Source organism: Puma concolor, chromosome B2, assembly GCF_028749965.1.
Source record: "Puma concolor isolate L17-30 chromosome B2, mPumCon1.1.hap2, whole genome shotgun sequence".
Taxonomy (NCBI): Eukaryota; Metazoa; Chordata; class Mammalia; order Carnivora; family Felidae; genus Puma; species Puma concolor.
The window spans coordinates 92,252,506-92,276,669 of NC_141671.1; the positions used below are offsets into that span (position 1 = coordinate 92,252,506).

General features: G+C 34.6%; 1 protein-coding gene across 3 annotated transcripts in view; it reads right to left on the minus strand.

Moving 5' to 3' along the window:
- ASCC3 (activating signal cointegrator 1 complex subunit 3) overlaps positions 1–24,164 on the minus strand; it is a 373,037-nt gene that overhangs the window by 138,748 nt on the left and 210,125 nt on the right. For all 3 annotated transcript variants that reach the window (XM_086707498.1, XM_025925165.2, XM_086707497.1), the window contains exons 15-19: positions 12,261–12,452; positions 11,736–11,960; positions 5,453–5,572; positions 2,372–2,536; positions 362–448 (exon numbers count right to left, since the gene is read on the minus strand). In XM_086707498.1, the coding sequence (XP_086563624.1) occupies positions 362–448; positions 2,372–2,536; positions 5,453–5,572; positions 11,736–11,960; positions 12,261–12,452 (789 nt within the window). The remainder of the gene's footprint in view (positions 1–361; positions 449–2,371; positions 2,537–5,452; positions 5,573–11,735; positions 11,961–12,260; positions 12,453–24,164) is intronic.

Here is a 24,164-nt window from a genome sequence, read left to right on the forward strand (position 1 = left end):
TACAGAAATACTTATATCTAAGTTTGAATCATGCATGTCCTTTATATTTTCTTCAGTGAACCTTATATTGCAAATAAACCAAAATCTACAAACTATATTCTCTGCTAGTTTCATTACTGCAAAACCTACTTAAATTAGATTTGATTTGCAGTAGAGAGCAAAGAATAATGTCAGAGATGACATAATATCATAATCTAGGATAGTGGACATTGTTGATAAATGGAAGAATACTGCTGGTACTCCAAGTGTGAAGTGCCATACAGCTTATACTGTATCAGGAATAACAATTAACTATAAGCTTTTATAAATAGATGAATGTATATATGCTATATGCATTGATTTAAGCTTCAAGTAATCTTACCTTGATTTGATCAAATTCTTCAGCTTTGGAGACTATAGCAAAAATATCACTTTCTGTTTTGTGAGCATCAAAGAGTTCATTGAAGGTCTACCAAGGTAAGTGTTATATTTGGTTAAAATAGAATATCCAGTGAAATATTTTCAATTAAAAAGTGACTATACATCAAAACATTCTTAGAGAATATTTGAGTCCTAAACAATTCAGAGTTATTATGTCTGTGGCATACTATTCCTGAACATTGTTTTAAACATCATCAAATTTATCAGAGACTAAAAAGTTTCCTAAAACATAATTAGCTGGAGAAGACTTTTAGAAGCAAAAAGATCAATAAAGTCAGTTATTAAAACCTACATTAGATATCTAAAAAAAACGTTCAGCATAACAGTCCAGTCTTGGCTCATTTTCAGCATTGGCATATGGAAATCTGCACTATTCACCAACTTTAAGCTGATCCTACATCATATAAAATTCAAAGAGGCATAACTAAAATTATGTAACCTGAAAATTCTGGCGAAGATATCGTAATATTACTAGTAAGGGAATGTAGAACTTCAGGAGACTGAGAAGAAAAAAAATCAGTTAATAAGACCATACAGAATATAGATAAAGCTGAAGAATGGCTGCAGTTCTTGAAAGAGCTACAGGCACAAGATGTAGTTGGACAGCAACATACTACCAAGTGGGAAAATGAGAAACGTTACTTAGCGGACAAAATGAGTGCACGTGAGCCCGTGACGGAAGCAGCAGAGAGCTAGGGAAAATGTTCTGGGTTAAGGAAGATCAGATCAGAGTTGTGAGATGATACATGTTGAAAGAAGAAACCTAAAGTGCTCTACAAATTCAAGATTTAATCGGGGAAAGATGAAGAAAAGCTAGTATGCACACAAAGGTGTTTTCTGAAAACTGTTATATGCCTAAGCACGTTAAATGAGTACAAAATTTAGATTTCATACAGGCCTAGGTTTTCATATTTCTGAGGAAATTTCACTTTCGTGATTTATATTACTTTTCCATTTAAAAAATAAAATTAAGGGCACCTGAGTAGCTCAGGCAGCTAAGCGTCTGACTTTGGCTCAGGTCATGATCTCATGATTTGTGAGTTCAAAGCCCACATCAGGCTCTGTGCTGACAGCTCAGAGTCTAGAACCTGCTTCAGATTCTGGGTTTCCCTCTCTCTCTGACCCTCCCCCACTCTCACTCTATGTATGTCTCTCTCTGTCTCTCTCAAAAGTAAACATTTAAAAAAAATAAAAAAAATAAAATTAGGTACAAAAAAAAAGAATATAAAAAAATAATTCAAACTCTTTCTCTATAAAAAGGAGAGTAAAAATGTGCTTTAACCCATCTTGGTCTTTGAAATTAAGACTTTCCTCACAGGTAATCCCTGGTTACATTTTTCCATGTATTAACATACGTAGGTGCATATACATGCCTACAAACACACATAAAAACATACATATATTCCTTAAAATGTAAATATTATAGTGGCATCCTATCTTACACAAAATCATGTTAAAAGGCAACAAGCAAGGATACATTGTGCAGTCTAAATTATCCATGAAACCTCTTAAATTGCCCAAATGGTATAGCTTGGCTGAACTGATAATTGCATTAGTTTTTCTAACTCTTCCTTAGCCAATGTTTCTCAATAACCTGCAAGTAATTTTTCAACTTTTTGTTCATTGATACCATGAAGCCATCACCTCCTCCCTAATTTCATTCAGGCATTCGTTCAACTGGTCTCCCCCAAATGCTCAATGTTTTAGGCTTGGGTGTGTCCTACTACTTAGGATATACTCACTGAACAGATGGCAAGAGGGTCCTTATTTTTTAAAGTCTTATTTTCTCTTGTGTTTACTGTATTATGTTATTGAATTCATATAAGTTAAGTGCATTTTGTTCTATTAGTTGCTTTAGTTACTTTACATTAATGCTATATTTTGAAGTCCAGAAACATATATACATCTAAGAACAAACATATTATTGTATTTGTTCCACTGAGTATAATACCTCAATGGTGTTGTACTTAATATAGTAGTGGCTAGCAGTTCTACCCAAATCAGTTGAGGAAAAATATCCAGTTCGCTCTTCAAAACGAATCATTCGAGCTTTGTCTAGTTTTCGTCCAACTTCAATGACCAACTGTTCTCGGTGCTTTGCTAATGTTGGGTCAATCTGTAGGAAAAAATATATATATAAATACTTGGATATTTCTTTAGAGAGTCATCATTTGCAAATATATACCTATTTATGGAAATTAAAATTTTTTGTTGATGCTTTAGTTAGAATAAAAATTTTTATTACTGTTTTTAAAGAACATTTTTATAAATTTAGTACATAGCTAGAACATATTTTAATCCATTAAATAAAGTAAGCCTTTATTAAGATTGGGGGGCCTGGGTGGCTCAGCCGGTTGGGCTTCCGACTTTGGCCCAGGTCATGATCTCATGGTTCGTGGGTTTGAACCCTGCATCGGGCTCTGTGCTGACAGCTCAGAGCCTGGAGCCTGCTTTGAATTGTGTCTCCCTCTCTCTCTGCCCCTTCCCTACTCACACTCTGTCTCTCTCTGTCTCTCAAAAATAAATAAACATTGAAAAAAAATTTTTTAAATTCATTAAGATTAAAAAAGTGATCAATCTTTATATTATCTTTAGATGGATAGGAATATTTCAGAATCTAAAATTCATTGAGATGCAATCCTAAATAGATGCCACTATGGCAAGGATGGACAAAGCAGAGCAGAAAATCAGCTATATAGAAGACAAAATTATGGAGAATAATGAAGCAGAAAAAAAGGGGAATCAAAGGCAAAAGGTCATGATACAAGACTTAGAGAACTCCATAATTTATTAGAAAGGAATAACAGCTGAATCATAGGAGGCCCAGAAGATGAAGAGAGAGAAAAAGGGGCAGAAGCTTTATGTGAGGAAATTATAGCAGAAAACTTTCCTAATGTGGGGAAGGACACAGACATTAAAATCCAAGAAGCACAGAGAACTCCCCAGTAGATTCAACAAAAACCAACCATCACAAGGCATATCATAGTCAAATTCACTAAAATTCTTACTTGGTCTTAAGAACAGAAATCAGATATAAGTAAAACAATCTATCTTCTCCCTCCTACACTAAAATAACTAGGGATTTTAAAATATCATACTTCATCAGCTTTTGGAGAAATTATAGTGAGGATGATTTTCTCTATTAAAGATATAAACAAATAAATGCAAAATTGTCCTTTCAAGAGTATGACTTCAGTGTTCTAGCAGTTTTCACAACTGCTGATGGAAAAACCCATTTGCCTATAATAATAATAAAAGCAAAGAGTAAGATGAAGTTGACAAGAAATTTTTGAATAGTTTTGAAATTATTTTATAGCCTTTTCTAAGCAGAAAGGACATTTAACACAAGATATTAACAAAAATTCTTAAATATTGTGATGTATGTGTGTTTGTATAAGTATGTGTATGTATATACACATATACACAGGCATACACACCAAGTACTGAAGATCATGCTCTGGTCATGAACAATAAATATGACCTTTAAGTGGGACTGAGGGGAGTATAAAAATTCTTTGGGAATCAACTGATGAGTCAATACTCCTATTATTCATTCTAACCTAGATTTTGATGGCAGCATATTCATATACCAAACATAGCTAAAACAAATTTAAAAATAAGAAAAATGAGGCAAAGGAAGTCAAATGTAGGGAAGATGGAATCAAAAGCCATTAACAAACATGAAAGTCTTAAAATTTGCTATAAATGATATACTGTATGTATCAGGTTCATCTTATAAAACCATTTTATTCATCACATGTTACTAAACCATTAAAAAATACGTTGGACAACATGATTTGTGTCAGTTCACATGAGTTTGTGGCTACAAATTCTTACTGAGTAATAAAACAAACACGTAAGTAAAAAGAAAATTAAAAAGTCCCTAAACTGTGAAGATAGTAAGTAAAACTATGTACCTAAGAAAGAAAAAAAAAAAATCACTTTCTTTACACTAGAAAATTATACAAAAATGACCCCTGATATTAATCTAGTACTTAAAAAAATCAATGTGTTTATTTTGCCCCAAGATTTGCAATGGCTTAGCCCATGAAAATATGTGTTGTGTTTCATCTTCCTCTACCCTTTCAGAATATTTTCATAGTGCCATTGACTATTTTCACGAGCCCCTATTTGTAGCAAGGTCTTTTTTTTTTTTTTTTCCTCCTAACCCTTAAGTTTCAATTTTTCCATGGTCAAGTCTACAGCACAGGAAAAGGAAAAATGACAAAAAAGATTGGCCACTGCTTTGATAAGACAATGGAATATATACAGAAGCTAAATTAACAGTGAATGGGGAAAACTATAATTTTAAGTTCAGTTCAACTTTGCTACTTTTGACTTAACACTAGTGAATATCCATATGATGATGGTGACAGAATGTTTTCATTAGACAACTGATTTTATCTGTAATTAGGAAGTATTTGCAGCATATAAAACAGAGTTCTAATAAAAGACAAGATCTTACAGAATCTGTAAGCCACGTGGACCACACAACTGTAAAGTTCACAGGAAGGGCTACTACAACATAAATCTGGTTCTGTCACTGTGTTCAGTGGAACTGATTCAAGCCTTCACACTGTTAATAACTCATTAATGCTATCTTTTAATTTAGGAATAAAGGCTTAGAAGGGACTTGATAAGAAGAATATACTTCATAAAACATAGGCCTGTGATTAAAAGTGATCTATAATTCTCACGTCTGGTTTAATCTAATTACCTTTATTTATTATAGTTTTTTAAAAAATCACAGCAAAATATCAATATCAAATGGAAATGTACCTGAATAATAAACTGATAATATATAAAGACTCACTTTTTAGTATCAGTGGGAAAAGATATAAAGTAAAATAATTACAAGTGGCAAATTTAATTTTCCTTCGTATTTTCTAAAAAAGATTAAAGCTCTTTGTTTTTCTTCTATGTACCTAACTATTCAGATGAGGCAGAAGTAGCAAATATTTATCCTCATATCATAAAAAGATTACAAAACCAAAAAGAAGGCTTGTTTTTTTTCAATAAATGAGTTTTCTACCTGGTAAGCCTTGTGACTGATGCCATATACTAATGGGTTTGCTCTCATCCGTACATAGAGATAAGTGTAACTTATCCACTTCACTGCTTCTTCCACATTAGTAACTGTTCCCAGAGCAATCTGTAAATCAAAAATATAACAAAAATTAAACTAATGCATTAAAGTTGGATATAAACATTACATCAAAGGTCATTTTGTCAAAGGGTAAGTTAAAATACATCATTATGCTGTATTTAAAAGAAGGTAAGTACAATTACTGGACATGACACCTCTCCAATTAATTAAAAATCAGTCCTGCCTCATTTAATTGAGAACAGTACATTGGAAATGCTAACTTCCAAAACCAAGTTTACTCAATATTATGGCATTTGATTATTTTACCTAAATGGGGTTTAATTCTATATATACAGCATTGAAAGGTTAATAATTTAAAAATACAATATAAGATCTGTGTAATAAAGAGAAAGAAATTATTAGAAAATGGTATTAAAACAAAATTGCAATGAAAAGTTTTCCTAAAAATACATTTCCTTAGCTACTAGATATCCAGGTAATCACTTTACTTAGTGTTCCTTAATTTAAAAGTTCACGCAAAACTTGGAAACTTCATAGTTGCATAATTCTTCCTGAACCTATGGCTAAAAAAAAATTAAACTTCTTAATACCTCAATAAAAGGAAGAGAGATGCCTCCTACCTAAATTATTATTGTATTAGGAGAAAAAAAAAAAGGAAAAAGAAAGTCTCTCATTTCAGCACTCAATATTAAAGAAAATAAAACTTTTATGTTTGTTTTATTCCTATAATTTTTAATTCTGTATAACTAATTTTGTGAAATAAATATGGATACTTAGCTATCTTTAGTAGTTGAAGATGAGATCTAGCAATATATAAACATCACTATACTATACACCATACTATTACTTATTAAAAAAAGAGAAATGACCAATGTAAAAATAATTAGGTGGATTCTATTTACTTTAAATTTACACTAACTTGAAACAAGTCAGAGAAAGACAAATACTGTAGCATTTCACTTACACGTGGACTCTAGAAACACCAAACTCATGGAAAGAAACAGCAGAATAGTGGTTGCCAGGAGTTGAGGGGTGGGGGAAATGGGGAGATGTTGGTCAAAAGGCATAAACTTTCAGTTGTAAGATGAGTAAGTTTCGGTTATCTAACGTACAGCATGGGAGCTATAGTTAGTAATACTATATTGTGTACTTGAAAGTTGATATGAGAGTAGCACTTTAGTGTTCTCATGATAACAACAACAAAATGATAGTTACATGAAGAATAGGTTTACTAACTTTACTGTGGTACGTATTTCACAATTATACACATATCAAACCATTGCACTGTAAACCTTAAACTTACACAATGTCTTATGTCAATTATATCAGCATAATTACATAAATTTAATGTATTTACAAATGACTAAGTCACCCACAACATAGGTAAATATATACATTTCCTAAAAAGTGAACTGTAAGACTTTCTACAAAATGAAGAGTAGCAAGACTAAAACATAACTAATAAAGGAATTGTGCCACACTCCCTAAATATTAAACATGAGACAGCTGGGGGCACCCGAGTGCTCGGTTGGTTAAGTGTCTGACTCTTGATTTTTGTTCAGGTCATGATCTCACAGTAGTGAGATTGAGCCCCTCTTTGGGCTCTGTGCTGGCCGTGGAGCCAGCTTAAGATCCTCTCCCTCTTTCTTCCTCTGCCCCTCCTGCAGTCATATGCACACTTGCTCTCTTTCTCAAAAAAGAGTGAGAGCGAGACAGCTGAAACATTTTCTAGCCTGCTGAGGTAAAGGAAACTAGTTTAATTATATAGCTAAAAATCTGATAGTGTCCTCCATTTGTGATTTTATTATTTGATGGCCAAAACAGTGTGGATTCCCTTATGACCAATAGATATTTTAAAATAATATAACACAACTCCTGATATAGAAAATTTTATAAAGGATAAGGATAAAATAATGCTATCATTTCCAAAATCAGACTCAGTAAATAAACATTAATAAGCACCTGTTGCTACTAATGATAAGATTAAAGGAAAGGAGGAAGAAGGTATCAAACTGGATTAAGTCATTCAAGTCATCTAAATGTTCACCAAAAGAAAACAGACTACCCTGAAAAGCTGATGTAAATTCATGATGGTACATCATATTTCTAGATTAATCTTTGAATGCCACCTAGTGACAAAGACAAAAATTTGCTTGTAAATATCTGCTGTCACCTAGTGGCTACTTAGCACAGGAGCCTTTTATGATAAAAGTATTTTTCAAATCTCTTTGCAATATATCCATTCATCTCAACAATCACATAGTAACTCAGTTACAAGTCTGTATTATATAAAGTACAATGGATATAGCAATAAATGGAGCATGATCTCCGGTCTTAAGAAGTCCCCTGTTCATGTAGGTGAGACACGTGTAACTAAGATGATTGTACATGAAATCACCATCCCTGGTGCCTAGTACATAATACTTATCCAAAAATGATTTTAATTAAAAACGCCTAACGTGTAAAACTTGTAAAAGTGCCATTAAATATACAACGTAATAGAGTTCTATGTTCTGTTAAGAAGAAAAAAAAAATCTACCCCAAATTTGGTAATTTAGAAGTTAGACTCAAAGTATCACTTTATATCTAATTCACCTATTTAAATTTAGCCTTTAAGATGATCTTAATTGCTTCCTTGTGTGTTTTCTTAAACTGGTTGAAATCCTATAAAAACAAAATAAATATAATCATCAGTATGTATGTATATGCATGACTGTGTGTGTTTGTATCCTTTAGCAAATATATGAAAAAAAACATACTGCCATTTATGTATTTATTCAGCTAGGATTTGAAAGCTGACAGTAAGTATAAATAGGCTGAGTATCAAGGGACTATCAGATAATGGTAAGTGATACAAATAGTTTACTAAATACCAGCTTAGCACAGGTGCTTCTTAAATTTTCACAACAATCTAGTGAGATTGTCCCTATTTTATAAATGGGAAAATTGGGACTTTATAAATGAAGTGAATAGACTGAGAGTCTGTCTTGTGCAGAAGACATGTGTTGGAGAATAACCAGAATCAGCATTGGGAAGGTTGGTTACACTATGGAAGACTTAAATCTAAGGACAAGGTATTTATACTATGTCATGTAGAGACAAGAAAAATTCCATATAGGGGCGCCTGGGTGAGTCAGTTGGTTAAGCATCCTACTTCAGCTCAGGTCATGATCTTGTGGTTTGTGAGTGTGAGCCTGGCAGTCAGGCTCTGCACTGAGGGCTCAGAGCTCAGAACCTGGAGCCTGCTTTGGATTCTGTGTCTCTGCCTCTCTCTCTGCCCCTCTTCAGCTTGTGCCCTCTCTGTCTCTCAAAAATAAATAAATAAACTTGAAAAAAAAAAAAGAAAAACTCCATATAGAATATATGTAGGGTTATAGATATATTCATGTATTTTAAAGTATGTACTACAAGGGCCTAACACAGAGCAGGTACACAGTAATGTCTGCTGAATGCATTTTAATAAGCCTCAAACATGCTTCAGTGTTTCTCTCAGTGCAAAAGTAAGTGGCTGTTGGGGCGCTTGGGTGGTTCAGTCAGTTAAGCATCTGGCTCTTGATTTTGGCTCAGGTCATGATCTCATGGTTTGTGTGTTCAAGCCCTGAGTTGGGCTCTGTGTTGACAGAGCAGAGCCTGCTTGGGATTCTCTCTCTCTCTCTGCCCCTCCCTCACTTGCATGTATGTGCAAGCTCTCTCTCTTTCAAAATAAATAAACTTAAAAAAAAAAAAGGGACTTGTGACCTTCTGGCATTAGCATTAAGAGTCAGCTGTATTAGGTATCAGGTATCAATCAGCAAATTTGTCTCATAAAATATATTAAAATTATTACTTAACATATTACTTTCTTCAGTTCTTCTAAACTAATGGTCAGAATAGATATTCATGCTACAAAAGATAATAGTAGAGGCAATATTCCTAATCTAATATGACATTTATGTTGATCACTGCCACTGAATAGTCTTGCAAAGATCTGGGGAGTCTAAAGACTTGAAAACCCATTACCTTAAGAACACAGTACACATTCATTTTATAAACTAATTTCACACTTGATTTCCACAGATTACCAAATTTAATTTTATACTCAACCATAAGGGAATTTGTTTCCTTAAAAGAAAATTTACTTTAAGTGGGAGCTATTCTAAGTAGACTAAAATATGAGAAAAAAGTTTTAGCAATGGCTGTACTTCACTATATTAGCAAAAAATTTCTAGATATATATTTCATTATTTGAATGCCTTTGATGGCATTAAATGGAATTATGGTTATAGTTAGTTGACATTTTGGAAAATGACCTAATAAGTACTTTATGAATATGAGTTAAATCTATTGACTACAATTTATTTTCTAAATTTTTCAGGGCTTGACCAAATAGTTTTTCATCGATAATATTTTACAGTCTATAAAAAAGAGTTCCTTGAGGACATAGCAGTATTTCACTTATCCCATGTCTTCTGCACAATAACATCACCACCTTGAGTTTACTTTACCATTTATAAAAAGGATAGTAATTATATTTATGAAGATAGTCTTTCTTGATACACTTTCCTGGAAAACTTGCATAAAAAGAGCCTTTCTTTTTAAGTGAGAGAAATTATGACTACTATTTTGGAAAAATTAGTCCTGGTCTTAGAGAAGACAAATGGTAAGTATCAATGTAGAGAAATGTATTCACCTTTAACTGACTACATTCTGTATAAGGCAACAAAAATCTAGGTTATCATAAAGAAACTAGATTTGTAGTTAAATATGCCTCAGTTTGAATACTAGTTCCAAAAATCAGTAACTTTGGGTTATTTATCTCTCTGAGGCAATAATATCTACCTCGCAGGGCATTTAGATTGTTCTCATGCCACTCCTACTATTACTATCATGGATTGCACAATAGACTATTCTATCAGAGATACTGATGACCCAAGACCAAAGACCTAATTATTTAAAGCATGCAATCATAACAGGTAATGGGGACTGAAACTGAGCTATAATAACATTGCCTTTAGAGTAAAAATTTATTTTCTAATCATTTTTATTTTCTTGTAATTATGTTACTAGAGACTAGCGTCTTTTATGACTTTTTCTAACTTCGAACCAGATCTTCCAAACCTTATCTAATCTTCTGATCTCAGATCAAGTTCTGCCATCATCAGGAACAAAGCTTTTCCTAATAGCCAGAGACTAAAAGTGTTTCCTCCTTCTGCTGACTCCATCTATAGAAAATATCACTTTTTATAGAAAATATCACTGTGTTTTTGTATCTTTTTTCCCCTTTTGGACTACATGTACTTTAACAGAGGGGACTGCATAGTGGATGTGCTTTTGATCCTCGAAAAAGAATAGTAATGAACAGAATGTAAGTGAAATTTTTATAAGCTGTTTAAGAAGTACCTGATATAGCACTCATACACAATATTTGATTGCAAATATTTCATTTCATTTATTCATCTATTAACATGTCATTTATTCATCTATTTAACATTTATACTCCATCTATTTTAAAAAATTATGTGAATTTTAAAGACAAGAAAGGATATAGAAGCAGGAAAATGTTGAATGCCAGGGCAATAATTAAAAAATGTCATCAACAGAGTGAAACTTTATTTAAATGTTTGACACACAGACTCTTAAATTAAGAATGTTTATCCTCTTTACCAGTTAATACATTACTTGGACTTCCAGAGTCTGCTATTTAAATCTTAACACAAAATGCACATACATACATGAAACAAATTATAATACTGTAGCTCAATTTAAGCAAGTATATTCTGTATGAAAGGTCAATGACCTAACATAAAAAAAAAAACACCTTTATAAACCTTATAAAAAACTTTCTAAGAGTGTAATCCAAATATAGTGGTTGTTACTGCTATTTCTGTTTCTCTCATTTGTACAGCTTTGGTTAGATTTCTGGCCTATAACAAAACTTCACAGTTTAAAAGTACACTCTTTTAGCAATGAGTTCTTATCAGTTATCATATGCATCCTACACTGTTCTGAATTAACCAACAATATTGCCATTTAGTCCATTCAGTCTGTTGTGCCTTATGACTATAATTATATAGTCATATATTTTATATATATATATATAGTCATATATTATATAGGCATAAACTATATTCCTGAAGATTACAGAATAGCAACCAATTCCACCTGATATTTACTTGGCCATTCTTTCAGCTGATTATTCTATTCCTATCCTTTATTCACCAGATCTTACCTCTGCATTTAGGTTATCTGCAAGGCTTTCCAGAAACTGACTCTCAATTGGGTTTTGTTGAGTGAGCAAAGTGAGGTAATGGCTGAGTTTGTCATGTGTTGTTATGATGATTCCTTCTCCAAATCTGTCAAATTGTGGTCTTCCAGCTCGACCAAATATCTGCATGACATCTAAAATTCCAAGGTCAACAAAAGAGCCTCTTTTTGCAGCATATATTTGTGTTCCCTAGATGAAGAAAAGTTAATAAAAATTTACATAAACACACACAACTATAATCCTGATGAGCTGAATACTGAAATTAGGCAAATATGGCAAGATCTTAAAAGTGTACTTTAACTAATCCTTTCATCATCTGTGATAGAGTTAAATTTTCACAATATAAACTAGATTTTTTTGGAGCGAATAATTCTTACCTTATATGAATAGCAGTAAAAGTCAATGAAATGGCCAAATCACAGTATTTTTCTAGATAAATCAATCCACAGGTTTAAGACACACACAAATCCACGTAAGGTAAGCTATTACCTTAATAATAACAGCATGAGCAGGAAGATTGACACCCCAGGCTAATGTAGCTGTACAGACTAGAACTTTGATATGCCCATTAGAAAACAAATTTTCAACCAAGTTTCTGTCCTGCCGAAGCATTCCCGCATGATGAATACTAAAACCATCTGGAAATAATTCTCGTACTTGTTTGTTTCTTGACTTCTGCACCTAAGGTAGATATCAACAAGACATAAAAGAGTATTATTTAACATTTACAAGTAATTGTTATTTAGCATTTTTGTTCAATGACTTCATCAAAGTAAGCATAAAATTATTCTTGTTTTGAGGCCTAAGTATATATTTTTCTGTATAAAATTGTTAAAAATTATATTTTACCTATCTTAAAACATAGGTAATCTCCAACATGACACAAAATCCAAAAGGAATGAGGTTAAAAGTAAGCATCTCTTTCATACAGACTTGTAACCAATCATTATTTCTTGTTTCCTATCCTTCCAAAAATACTCTATTAAAAAAAAGCATAAATCTAAGAAAAAAACAAAACATAAATCTAAATTGCTTCCAACTTATTCAGGGCAAAGGCCACAGCCCTTACAATGCAGGACTCTACACTGGGTGTTATATGTAAGTGATGAATCACTAAATTCTACTCCTGAAACCATTATTACACTATATGTTAACTAACTTGGATTTAAATAAAAAAGAAAAAAGAAAAAAAAGTAGTTAGGAAAACAGGAGAAGACCCAGGAGAAAAAAAAGAACTAGGGCCTGGTCAATAATATCAAATGCTACAGAGGTCCAGTAACTTGCTATATCTCCCTGTATTTCCTATAATAGAACACTTAACATGCTGTGTTCATCACACTTGTCTGAACCCTCCAGTGAAATGTAAATGCCACGAGGCCAGGAATTGTATCTATTTTGGTCCAACATTACGGATTAAAGGGCACAATATTATGCTTGACCCAGAGTGGCATTAAATAAATGTTTGTTCTGGGTGCTTGGGTGGCTCAATTGGTTAAGTGTCCAACTTTGACTAAGGTCATGATCTCACAGTTTGTGAGTTCAAGTCCCACACTGGGCTGTGCAGTGACAGTGTGGAGCCTCCTTTGGATCCTCTCTCTCTACCACTCTCTCTACCCACCTCCCCTGCTTGCGCTCTTTCTCTCAAAACAAACAAGCAAAAAAACATTAAAAAAGTATTTGTTCAATTACAAAAAAAAAAAAGACTCTACAGACTCTACAAATTATTCTCATTCCCTAACCTCACTTACCAATGCCAGCTACTAGGGTTGACTTTTTCTCTAAGTCCCTTTTTTGACAAAGCCACATCCACTTCACCAGGGTCTTTATATTTTCTGTACACAACCTACTTCCTGGAAGACATTTCCCTCTTCTTTCTGAGATCCCCATGCATGATTCCTTAGCGCATGCACTGTTTCTCATTGAAGTGACCCAATAAACCCAAATGTGTTCACCTAGAGGTGTGTTCTTGGTGATTTTGATGGGAGGGCACTGACCATGTTAGTTCCTCAACTTGACAATGCCCTGAATATACTAACTTCACTTCTGGTGTCTGTTTTTGACCTTGTCTGAACTCAGATGTGGGATTTGATCCACTTATCAGCAATCTATATAATTGCTACAGCAGAGTATCTTAAAAAAATTCACTGAGACTCACACTATACAATGGAGAAAATCTCCCTATAAAATTAAAGAAAGTAGATTAACATAAAATAAGTATTTATGTAGTCAATAAATGGGGCATCATGTCCTGCATTTGCTTGCTATTGCTCTAAAAATTTCATTATCAACATTTCAAGAGCATCTTTTGAAAGAGAAGCTTTCCATGGTTTTTATGCAAGGGGCATTACACTGACAGGAAGTGGAATTTCAGGGGTCTGTGATTCTAGTACAGACTTTGTGACATTATGTCTAAAGTCACTTAAAATTTTAAACTTTCATTTTTAAAGCTTATTTATTTATTTTGAAGGGGGGGAGCGAGTACACATGAGCATGCAAGTGGGGGAGGGGCAGAGAGAGGGAGAGAGAGAATCCCATGCAGGTTCCAGTGCTCTCAGCCCAGAGCCTGAGGTGGGGCTCGACCCCATGAACTGTAAGATCATGACCTGACCTGAAACCAACAGTCAGTCACTTAACAGACTGAGCCACCCAGGTGCCCCAAAATTTTAAACTTCTAATAATAATTAACTAAGGAAATGACCTAAGAAAACAACACTCCATGAAATCTGTTGCAAAAATCAAACAGAAATACATTAACAAACCACTCCATCTAGTGGCCATCCCAGTAAATAACAACTTACACACAGACCTAGAGTCCTGAACAAAATACACTTATACCCAAAAAGACTTCCTTCTTCAACTTTCATGGGGAGTATAGTCCTCTTTTATTTTTGTGCAGTGTGGTCAGCCTGTTAGAAATCATATCATGCACTGACCTTATAATTAACTACATTTGGGTCATATTGCCTAAACTTTCATCTTTTTAAATTTTTTCATCTTTTCAGACAAGAGTTATGATCTATTTTCTTAACACAGCTCTTATGAATATGAGATGACTTGGGATAAGGTCAATTGTGGAGTATTTTCTAGGATATAACAGAGTTCTTTCATGGGCCAAGGGTAGGGAGAGGAGACACATTTCATCTAGTAAGTTTCTTCTCTAATATTCATAAGTAGACAGAGCTAACAGAATAAATAAGAAAATATTTTTTTGAGGAGATACTCTGTACAAATTATACTGCTTGGATTGTTGTTTGTTTCAGTTGAATCTGCTGTCTGTAGACCCCTGCAGTGGAATGTCCTGATGTGCTTGTGATAAATGCAGATTCCTTAGTCAAACTCCATTTGGAGCAGGACTTGGTTTGCAGCACCCATGACACAATAAGAGGCTGCAGGCAGGGAATAATGAACCGTGGGGAAGAATATCCCCATTACGTAGCAGAGTACTCACATAGCACCCCCCCCCCCACTCTGACCAATTGAGTTCAACCAGGTTCCGGGCAACCATCTGAGTAATCCCTCTGGTCTCAGTGAGGAATATAGAGGCACTAGGGATCATTTCTCTTTTGTCTCTATTCTTGCTAAAAATATCTTGTGCGTTGCTTTTTAATTGGTTTAGTATAGACCTGAAGTGACAACAATCCTAAAATAAGTCTGGTTTGCTCATTCCTAATTGTCTTTGAAGCTAAATTTGCTACTTGTGGTCTGGTCTAGCTCAGAGTACAAATAAACTAGAATCCTTGGGAATGAGGCAAAGAGATGTACATTTTAAAAATCTTGTTTTAAAAATCATACAGAAAAATTTTATTATTTTTTCACTTTTGGTGTACAGTCTATGAATTTTAATATGTTCAATTTCTGTAACAACTACCATAGTCAGGATATAAAACAGTTCTTTCACCCTGAAAAATTCCCTTGTTATTCCTTTATAGTTGCACCCTCTCCACTTATAACCTCTGGCAACTAATGATCTGTTCTCCATCCTTATACTTTTGTGGCTTCAAGACTGTTATAAAAATGGACTCAAACAGTATATGAGCCTTTGAGGCTAGTTTCTTTTACTCTGTTTGATGCCTTTGAGATTCATCCAAGTTGTATTGATAGTTCATTCCTTTTTCTTGCTGAGCAGAATTCCACAGCATGGATGGATATATTAGTTTGTTAATCCAATTATCCACTGAAGGATGTTTGAGTTGTTTCCACTTTGGGCAATTATGAGTAGAGCCTCATTGAATCCTCATGTGAAGTTTCTCTCTCTCTCACTCTGTGTGTGTGTGTGTGTGTGTGTGTGTGTGCATGTGCGTGAGAGAGAGAGAGAGAGAGAGAGAGAGAGAGAGAGAATATGAATATATTTTAATTTCTCTAGATACCAGGAGTGTGGTTGCTGGGTCACATGGTAAATGTATGTTTAACTTTACAAAAACTGCCAAACCATTTTCAAAGTAGCTGTACCATATGCATTTTCACCACCAATATATTAGAATTCCAATTGCTTCCCATGCTTGTCCACACTTGAGACTGTCATTATTTTTTATTTTAGCCATTCTAAGAGGTGTGTAGTGGTATGCCATTGTGGCTTTAATCTGCATTTTCCTAATGACTAATAATATGAAAAATCTTTTCATATTATTAGATATACATTTCTAATCATCTCTTCAAGTTATTCTGATGCACACGAAAGTTTAAGGACCATAGTTCCCTATAGGAAGATACCTAGAATGGTTTTTTTTTAAGTTTATTTACTTGTTTTGAGAGGGGAGGAAGAGTGTGAACAGGGGAGGGGCAGAGAGAGGGGGAGAGTGAGAGAATCCCAAACAAGCTCCACTCTGTCAGCCCAGAGCCCGATGCAGGGCTTGATCCCCCAAACCCTGAGATCATGACCTGATCCCAAATCAAGAGTAGTACACTTAACTGACTAAGCCATCCAGGCACTCTCTAGAGTGATATTTTTTACCCATCTATGTACAATACAGCTGTGTAATTTGACCACATGATTCTATTTAGTTCTACACAACTTCATATTCATTACTGTACTCAACTATTTATACTCCTAAGAAAAGTACCTTCCAACAAATTTATAAAACATGACTGTGACTTAAAAAAAGGACACTGTAAAGGGCCAAAGAAAAGATAACTTAAATGATAAATAGACATTTAGCATGTACTGGATCCTAGAAATACAAAGAAATTTAAGACAAAATCTGAGCTTTGAATAATCTGCAGAATGGAAAGAGACCCATACACAAGTGATTTCTATAAAATGTTTCTTTTTACTTTATTATTTTACTTTTTTAAGTGTTTATTTATTTTTGAGAGAGAGAGAGAGAGAGAGAGAGAGAGAGAGAACACATGAGCATGTGCGAGAGAGGGACAGAGAGAAAGACACAGAATATGAAGCAGGCTCCAGGCTCTGAACTGTCAGCACAGAGCTTAACGTGGGGCTCAAAACCACAAACCATGATATCATGACCTGAGAGGAAGTTGGACGCTTAACCAACTGAGCCACCAAGGTGCCTCATATGTTTCTAATAGAGGTATATGGACAAAGCTGAAATGAGGGGAAGAACAGCATTATGGCTTATTTGTGTTTGTTCTGCTAGCACCTGGCAGAGTACTTTCTGCATAGCTAGCACTAACTGCTCGTTTCTGGAATGAATGAATCAATGATCTCATCGAAGAAGTCTTCACAGAAAATGTGAAATGTGGGTCTTGAAGGACAAGTGATATACTACTAAGTGGGGGGATAGTAGGTAGCAGGATAAACAAGCATAAAGGCTGGAACTAGCAAAGAATACAGTGTGTGTGAAGCACATTATTCAGGAGGCATTGGGTGAATGCAAGAAAATGATGCTAGAAGGGAAGATTAGGATCAGGCTTTGCATGGTTCCAAGCATAGGAAGTAAAGGGCCAAGTAAAATTCTTAAGCAATTTCAGATTTGTTGTTTAGAGAGGTAACTTCTTGTGTGAGACCAGAGGCTGGATGAGCAGCTCTGAGGCTATCAACAGTCCCAGTGAGAAGATGGAGGTAGGAAATAGAGATACCACATAAAGTCGAGGTGAAGGTAGGCTATACAGTAAGGAAGACTGGGTGACTGCCTGGGAAGGGAGGTATGAAGGAAAGAGAATTGTTGCTAGTTTATCTATGCCTTGGTGCACTGATTATATGATAGGGAAAATACGATGAAGACGGCCAATGCTTGTGCCTTAGGCTAGGCACTTGGAAGGTGGGAACCAAGATTCAGTTTGGGACATGAGTTTGAGGACATCCATTATAACGATTTTGGCTTTTAGTCTGAATAAAGTAGAAAGCCACTCAAGGGTTTGAAGGAGAGAGACAGAGGAGACCATTTCGGTTTATTATTCTAGTACAGCATTCCAGGTGAGATGTGATGTTAGATTGAACTAGGTATAAAACATCTGAATAAAATAATAACTCTAACACACTAATGTCACTTTATATAGGTAGCTTTCTTACTCTGACTTTCTTAAACAAAGGAAAAATGAAAATTAAAATTGCCTAAGTCTAAAAACTAATGAAAACACCACACACCAAATTTACAGGACGGAGTAAATCATACTCTCAGAAAATATCATACCTGAATACTTAACTAAATAAAAATATGAATAAATTAACATCTAACTCAAGAGTTGGAAAAATTAAAGGATAACAAAACCAAAGAAAAACAGATACCCTAATAAAGTTAAAATAGAATCTGATCATTTAAAAATTGTGAGATTGATAAGTAAACACAAAAACTCTTATTTTAAAAGAAAAATTAAACAAAAAACACCAATGACTATTACTGGCAAGAACAGGAGTTGGCAAACTATGCCCCAACTGTTTGTTTTGTAAATAAAGTTTTATTGGAACACAGTCATATTAATTTGTTCACATATTGTCTATGGCTGCTTTTAAGTTATAGTTGAATAATTGTGATAGACACCATATGCCCACAGTCTTAAAATACTTACTGTCTAGCCCTTAAATAAAAAGAGATAGTTGTTTGTTTTTATTTTTTTTAATGTCTTATTTATTCTTAAGAGAGAGAGAGAGACAGAGCAGGAGCAGGTGAGTGGCAGAGCAAGAGAGGGACACAGAATCTGAAGCAGGCTCCAGGCTCTGAGCTGTCAGCACAGAGCCTGACGCGGGGCTTGTACTCATAGACTGGAAGATCATGACCTGAGCTGAAGTCGGACACTTAACCGACTGAGCCACCCAGGTGCCCCAGTAAAAAGAGATAGTTGTACACAAGCACAACAGCATGAGCACAAAGACAAAAAATTAGTAATGTTAAAAAAAAAATGTTCAGAAATATATCATAGTTTAAAATAATCAGAAAAGGGTACTTTGTAAAATTCAATATACTGCATTTAAAAAACTGTTTGGGATGGATGGTTTTCTAGGAAAAAAATGTTATAACATTTATCCTAGAAGTGATAAGGAGTTGTAAAATAATAAAAGCAATGGAAGAAAATTTAAAAGCTATCTAACATTTGGGTTTTCCTATTTTTAAAGACAAATTAATTCTAATACTATTAAGAGGCCCAGACCACAGAAATAAAAGTCCCAGAATTAATCTTACAGAAGCAGTGAAATTTCATTGATATTAAAACCTGATAAAGAAGCAGAAAACAGAATATAACAGAGAAACTCTTTTATGAATATCAATCCAAAAGGCAAAGAACTTTAGAAAACAGGATTCATCAATGCATTAAAATAATACACCAAAACTAAGTACAATTTAACCTCAGAATTCAATGATACTATACTTATAATTACATTTATATTAAGATATTGAAGAAATGAAATCACAAGCTTTGCTTTTGAGATAGGAAAACTTGACTTGGCAAAAATGCCAATTCTCACTAACTTAACATAATCAAGAAACTAACTCAACTAAAAAATGAACATGATTTCTTGGAGGTTATACTCAAGTTCACCCTGCAAAGTAAATCTGTATATTTTTTCAGGAAAATACCTAAAATTGAAGAATAATCAGGATGCCTATTCTCAACCAAGTATTCAAAATATTATCGCAACAGAGTAAGTAAAACAGTTTGATACCAGAGAAGAAATAGCAAAATCAATGAAACAAAAAAGAAAGTCCAGAAATTGACTCCAGCAAATATGAGAATTCTGTATGTTATATCAAAATTAAAATCAACAGAAGAAACAGGGAGTATTCAGAAAAAGATGATGAGTCCATACTATATGGAAAAAATTCCAGACAGATCAAAGATTTAATAAGAATAAATTAAATTTAAAAAGGGCTGGAGGAATATATGGATAAAGTAGGTATGGCCTTTATGAGCAAGACAAAGCCCAAAGACTATACATAAATTGGTAAATAATTTCAAGAAGGTAAAAATATTCACAAATACAAATCAAAAGTTAACTAGGAAAAAATGTCTATAACACATGACAGCACATGCAATACACACACAATGGACCACAAATATGAATAAGAAAATTATAAAAAAAGGAATTTAAGTGGACAAATATGGAAAATGCTGAGCTTTACTCAAAATTCAAGAACTGTCGGTCAAAATGATATTAAAGTACCATTTTTTACAACTTAAAAATGTTGACACTGCCCAGTGCTGGTAAAGTTATGTGGGAGGAAGTTACTGTTCAAGGAAATGTAAATTGGAACAATCTCCCTAGTAGGCAACTGGAGATCATTCACCAAAATTTTAAATGCATACACCATGTTGATGGATAATACTCCATGGCTAGGGATTTCCCCAATGGATATCACTGCAGCTGTCAAGAGTATGAGCAAGAATGTTTACCATAGCACTATTTACAATAAAAAATAATTGGAAACAAAGGTGTCCATCAAGATAGGACTGGGTAAATGCATTAAGATAATGTGCACATTGTGCCATACTATGAAGTTGTTAAAACAAAGAATCCAGTCTTTCTCAGTTGAATTGGAAACATCTCCACTATGTATTAGTACAAGAGACATAAACCATAACATGACCAAATCTGTTTACACTAAAACACATATGTAAATACATGCAATATTTGTGTGTATTTGTACAAAGTCCTCCCTTAAAAAAAATAAAGCCTTTTGGGGCGCCTGGGTGGCTCAGTCGGTTAAGCGTCCAACTCTTGATTTCAGCTCAGGTTATGATCTCATAGTTCATGAGTTGAGCACCACATTGGGTGCTCCTATATATGTATATATAGGAGCTTTTAAACAGGAATTTAATTTGGAGAAATGAATTGAGAAGAGATGGTTAAGACCATGAGTTATGGAGCTACACTTTTTGTTACAAGATGACTGCTGCTTTCTTATGTATCAAAATAACCACTGTTTTTCCATCTGGTTTCCCAGGACCAGCATTACCTGGAGTCCAGGCTTTGCTAACCTCTGAATAGCTTCAGAGATATGATTCATCCTGTTCACATTCTCTGAACAGAGCATTGGATTCTCCAAGGAAGATATTTGAGATCCAATACTATATTAACTGGAGAAAGTGTTTCTACACATGGAAATACAACACAAAAGAACATGAGCTGTAAAAAAGGAAGTCAGGTGCATAGTTCAAGAACTATTTAAGGGGTGCCTGGGTGGCTAAGTTGGTTAAGTGTCCGATTTCGGCTCAGGTCATGATCTTGTGGTTCGTGAGTTTGAGCCCCATGTCAGGCTCTGTGCAGACAACTCAGAGCTTGGAGCCTGCTTCAGATTCTGTGTCTCCCTCTTTCTCTGCCCCTTCCCCGCTCACGCTCTGTCTCTCTCTCAAAAAATAAACATTAAAAAAAAAAACACTGTTTAAGCTTGGTTTCCTCAGATTTTATATTTCCACTTTTCACAAATGAACTTCCCATAAAGGGCTTTAGAGTCAGTAAAATTAGAATGGAATGGACAGCTGCTAAGATAATTCATTAGCACACATATTTTCCCTCAGTGAAAATATGTAGAGCTTCCTTCCATGACCTTACATATCTTTTTCCTACCCATGAGATGGAAAGGCAGTATGAGTACTTTTTAAAATGAGTAAGGTTAGGGGCACCTAGGGTGGCTCAGTTGGTTGAGCGCCTGACTTTGGCTCAGGTCATAATCTCACAGTTCGTGAATTCGAACCCTGCGTCAGGCTCTCTGCTGTCAGCACAGAGCCCACTTTGGCTTCTCTGTCCCCATCTTTCTCTGACCCTCCCCTCTGCTCTCTCTCTCTCTCTCTCAAAAATAAATACACATTTAAATAAATAAATAAAAATGAGTAAGGTTAAAATGTGATCACTTCCTGAGCTGACATCCACTAAAACAAATATAGGAATGAAAACCGTGATTAGAAAAGGAAAAAACAAAACAAAACAAAAACCCCAAAACTAACAAGCAATTGAGGATATTAAAGGAAAACAAAAATTTTTTTCCAGTAAGACAAAATATATACAGGAGCCACACAACAACTTCAGTTTTGATGCAAGCCCTTGGTGAAAAGCATGACAAAAATTGCCTAATTTACAGTGACCTTTGTAAGCCTTCTGAGGTAATTTATCTTGATAAGATATGCTTTAATGTGGGTAATATCAAATCCATTAGGAAGAATAACTTAACTGCCATTATAAAAACTAAAATTTAACCAGGAGGCAAATATCTTCCTCCAAATGATGCCATTATTTCTCACAATCATTAGTGAGTATGAATTATTAATATTAGAAAAAATCCTCATCTTCGGTTAAGGGCTATTTTTATTATTCAATGTTTATAAAGATAATAAGCATGAGACAGTGGACCTGCTCACTTAGGAACATAAACCAATACCTGGCTTCTTTTTGGACAAAGGAGTTTAGAGATCTAAGGGATATACATGCAATCTTCCCCTATCTTTCTCTCTCTTTCAAAGCTCTTATTCCACTTTAAACATTATTCTCCAAGGCATCTAAAATTGGTTCTCTGACATCCATACCAAGTCATGTAATACTCCTTCCTCCATGAGGCTGTAGGAGGAAATCCATCGTCCCTCCCATCCCTGTTCTCAGGATAAGGTCCATTAGTCATCTGCTCACTAGATCAACTGACTATGATCAGAATTTCTGGGGATCATGTTAAAAATTTTAGGGCCTGAACTTCAGGTTCTGATTGACACCTGGCATAGGAATAGGTAATGGGGAATAAATCCTCTATTATACTAATGTCCCCATGATACTTGGTATTTCTTTGCTCTTGACTGAATTCCTTACCTTCTCTATTACTTCTCCACCTTAGGGTATGAAATTCTTCGCTCTACTCTCTGGAACTGCCACACAGCGATAGCAGACTATATCAAGCTCTTCTATCACCTCAGCTTAACTTGAAACTTGACTCTCCTTTATGGATTTCTGTCTCCCATCCATCCCTGTTAAGTGGTGGGAGATGATATCTCTCTTCCCCATTACCATTTCCAGTCAATTATGTACTCGACTTTTGTAAAAATTCCTGCTCTTTTAAGTCCATCTGACTATGTCACCTGTTATTTAACCTTATCTAATGAAGACTTGATACCTATGGCTCCTAGTCTTTCTCTCCATCCCAATTCCTGTCATCATCCTAGGTGACAGTATTTTTCATGCGGACATCCAAAACACTCACCCTTCAGTTCCCTGACACCCTCATTTCCACTGACATCCCCTCTGTCCCACTTCAATCATATCAGGTATTATTTCTAGGCTTTGTCACCAATCCAACTGTACCACTTTTAAAATCATTAGTACAAACACCTCAATTTCTGATCAAAGCTTCCTGTATTTCAAGCTTGCCCAGCTATTTTTTCGAAGTCCATTTTTTATCATTACTGACACTTTGAGATTACAATTCCTCTACTTTCTTTCTACTCATCAGCAGCACCTGCTCCCACCCCTCCACCCTAGTCCTTCTTTCTCCTGCTTAGAGAGCAGAGCTCAACATTTTAATCACAGTCCCGCCAATTTCTTAAACTTATTTGCCCTTTTGTCCTATCTGACTGGCAAAATGCCAAACTTGGATAATCCAAGGTGGCTAGTGCTTAAGAAAAATTACATACAGGGGCAACTTAAGACCACTCTAAATCCATTATCACAATCTCAACAAGCCCCTAACACTGGACAGCAATTCTGACATGTCTTTACAGTCAATTTCTTTTCACATGGTTCACAAGATTTATATTAGGTTTCTTTTTTCCTCCACAAACTTCTAACCATCTTATTATCCTTGATTCTGAAAATGACCTTAATATATATTTCATAAAAAAATATAATACACCAGAGTAAAGCCCTCATCTTCTTGCCATATACCTAAAACCTATTTGCATCAGAACCCAGTTTTTAAATCTTCCCTCCTGTTATAATAGGAGTACCCTAACTCCTATATAAGGAAAATCTACTTGTTCTTTGGATTTCATTTCTCTCTACTTCTCAGGACTCATATT